The sequence below is a fragment of the Plectropomus leopardus genome, unplaced genomic scaffold (genome assembly GCF_008729295.1).
Source record: "Plectropomus leopardus isolate mb unplaced genomic scaffold, YSFRI_Pleo_2.0 unplaced_scaffold12332, whole genome shotgun sequence".
In the NCBI taxonomy this organism is placed as follows: Eukaryota; Metazoa; Chordata; class Actinopteri; order Perciformes; family Serranidae; genus Plectropomus; species Plectropomus leopardus.
This window is the reverse complement of record NW_024613096.1, coordinates 1,480-2,441: the sequence shown is the minus strand read 5'-3', so window position 1 is coordinate 2,441 and position 962 is coordinate 1,480. Positions and strand designations below refer to the sequence as shown.

Below are 962 nucleotides of genomic sequence, written 5' to 3'. Positions count from 1 at the left end.
GTCACCGAGCATCTCTATGTCAGTAACGCCAGAGCAGCTCATGATCCCTCCCAGGTGACTCGGTGCAAAATAACCTGCATCATTAACGTCACTGAGACCAAGAGCCGCTACCCTCCTCCTGCCGGTGTGGAGTACATCCACATCCCGCTCTCTGACTCCCCGATGTCTCCTCTCTGCGAGCACTTTGACGAGGTGGCGGATAAAATCCAGCTGACTGCGGAGCGCGGTGGCCGCACTTTGGTGCACTGTAACGCGGGCGTGAGCCGCTCCGCCGCCCTGTGCATGGTCTACCTGATGAAGCACCGCGGAGCGACTCTCCTGCAGGCCCACGGGTGGGTGAGGACCAGTCGACCCGTGGTGAGACCGAATAATGGCTTCTGGAAACAGCTGATCCGGTATGAGATGGAGCGTTATGGGTGCACTTCTGTCCAAATGGTGTCGTCGTCCATGGGAGAGGTGCCAGACATTTACGAAGTGGAGGCCAGAAATATGGTGCCACTGTGAAGGAGCCACTGCTCTGCTCTGCTCTGTGGGGACATTACTTAACAGAATGAATGGATGGACATGCTTGGAAAGACTATGCGCTCCCTGGTGAGTTATAATATTTATTCACTGCATTTCCAAGGGAAATTGTACTTTTTATTCCAATATATATATCTGTCTGCTACAGTTACTCGTTTTAGATCAAACGAGAAGCAGAAAAACATGTAAGTGAGTGAAATACAAATGATCCTAAGTTTTTCAGCTTGTGGCACCTTAATAAAAAAAGCAGTGTCTTTTTGGGGCCCCTCCTCACATCTCTGGCTGTGAGTTGTTTGTCAGCAGTTCTTTCAATTATTGATTTCCACCTGAGATTTCTCAGTTTTCACAGAGGTAAAGAAGTACAACTTTTTATTAAAAGCATAAGGTAGAGAAAAGTTTGAAAAATTAATAGTTTGAAAAGAGTAGTTTATAATTTTGTC

The 962-nt window shown here is 47.5% G+C and overlaps 1 protein-coding gene across 1 annotated transcript; it reads left to right on the top strand.

The window, feature by feature from the left end:
- Positions 1–3: 3 nt before the first annotated feature.
- Positions 4–553, top strand: LOC121963737 (dual specificity protein phosphatase 18-like; the record flags this gene model as incomplete). The annotated part of the gene is made up of 1 exon (XM_042513992.1): positions 4–553. A coding segment is annotated over one exon (501 nt), but the record flags the coding sequence as incomplete, so codon positions are not given.
- Positions 554–962: the final 409 nt, after the last annotated feature.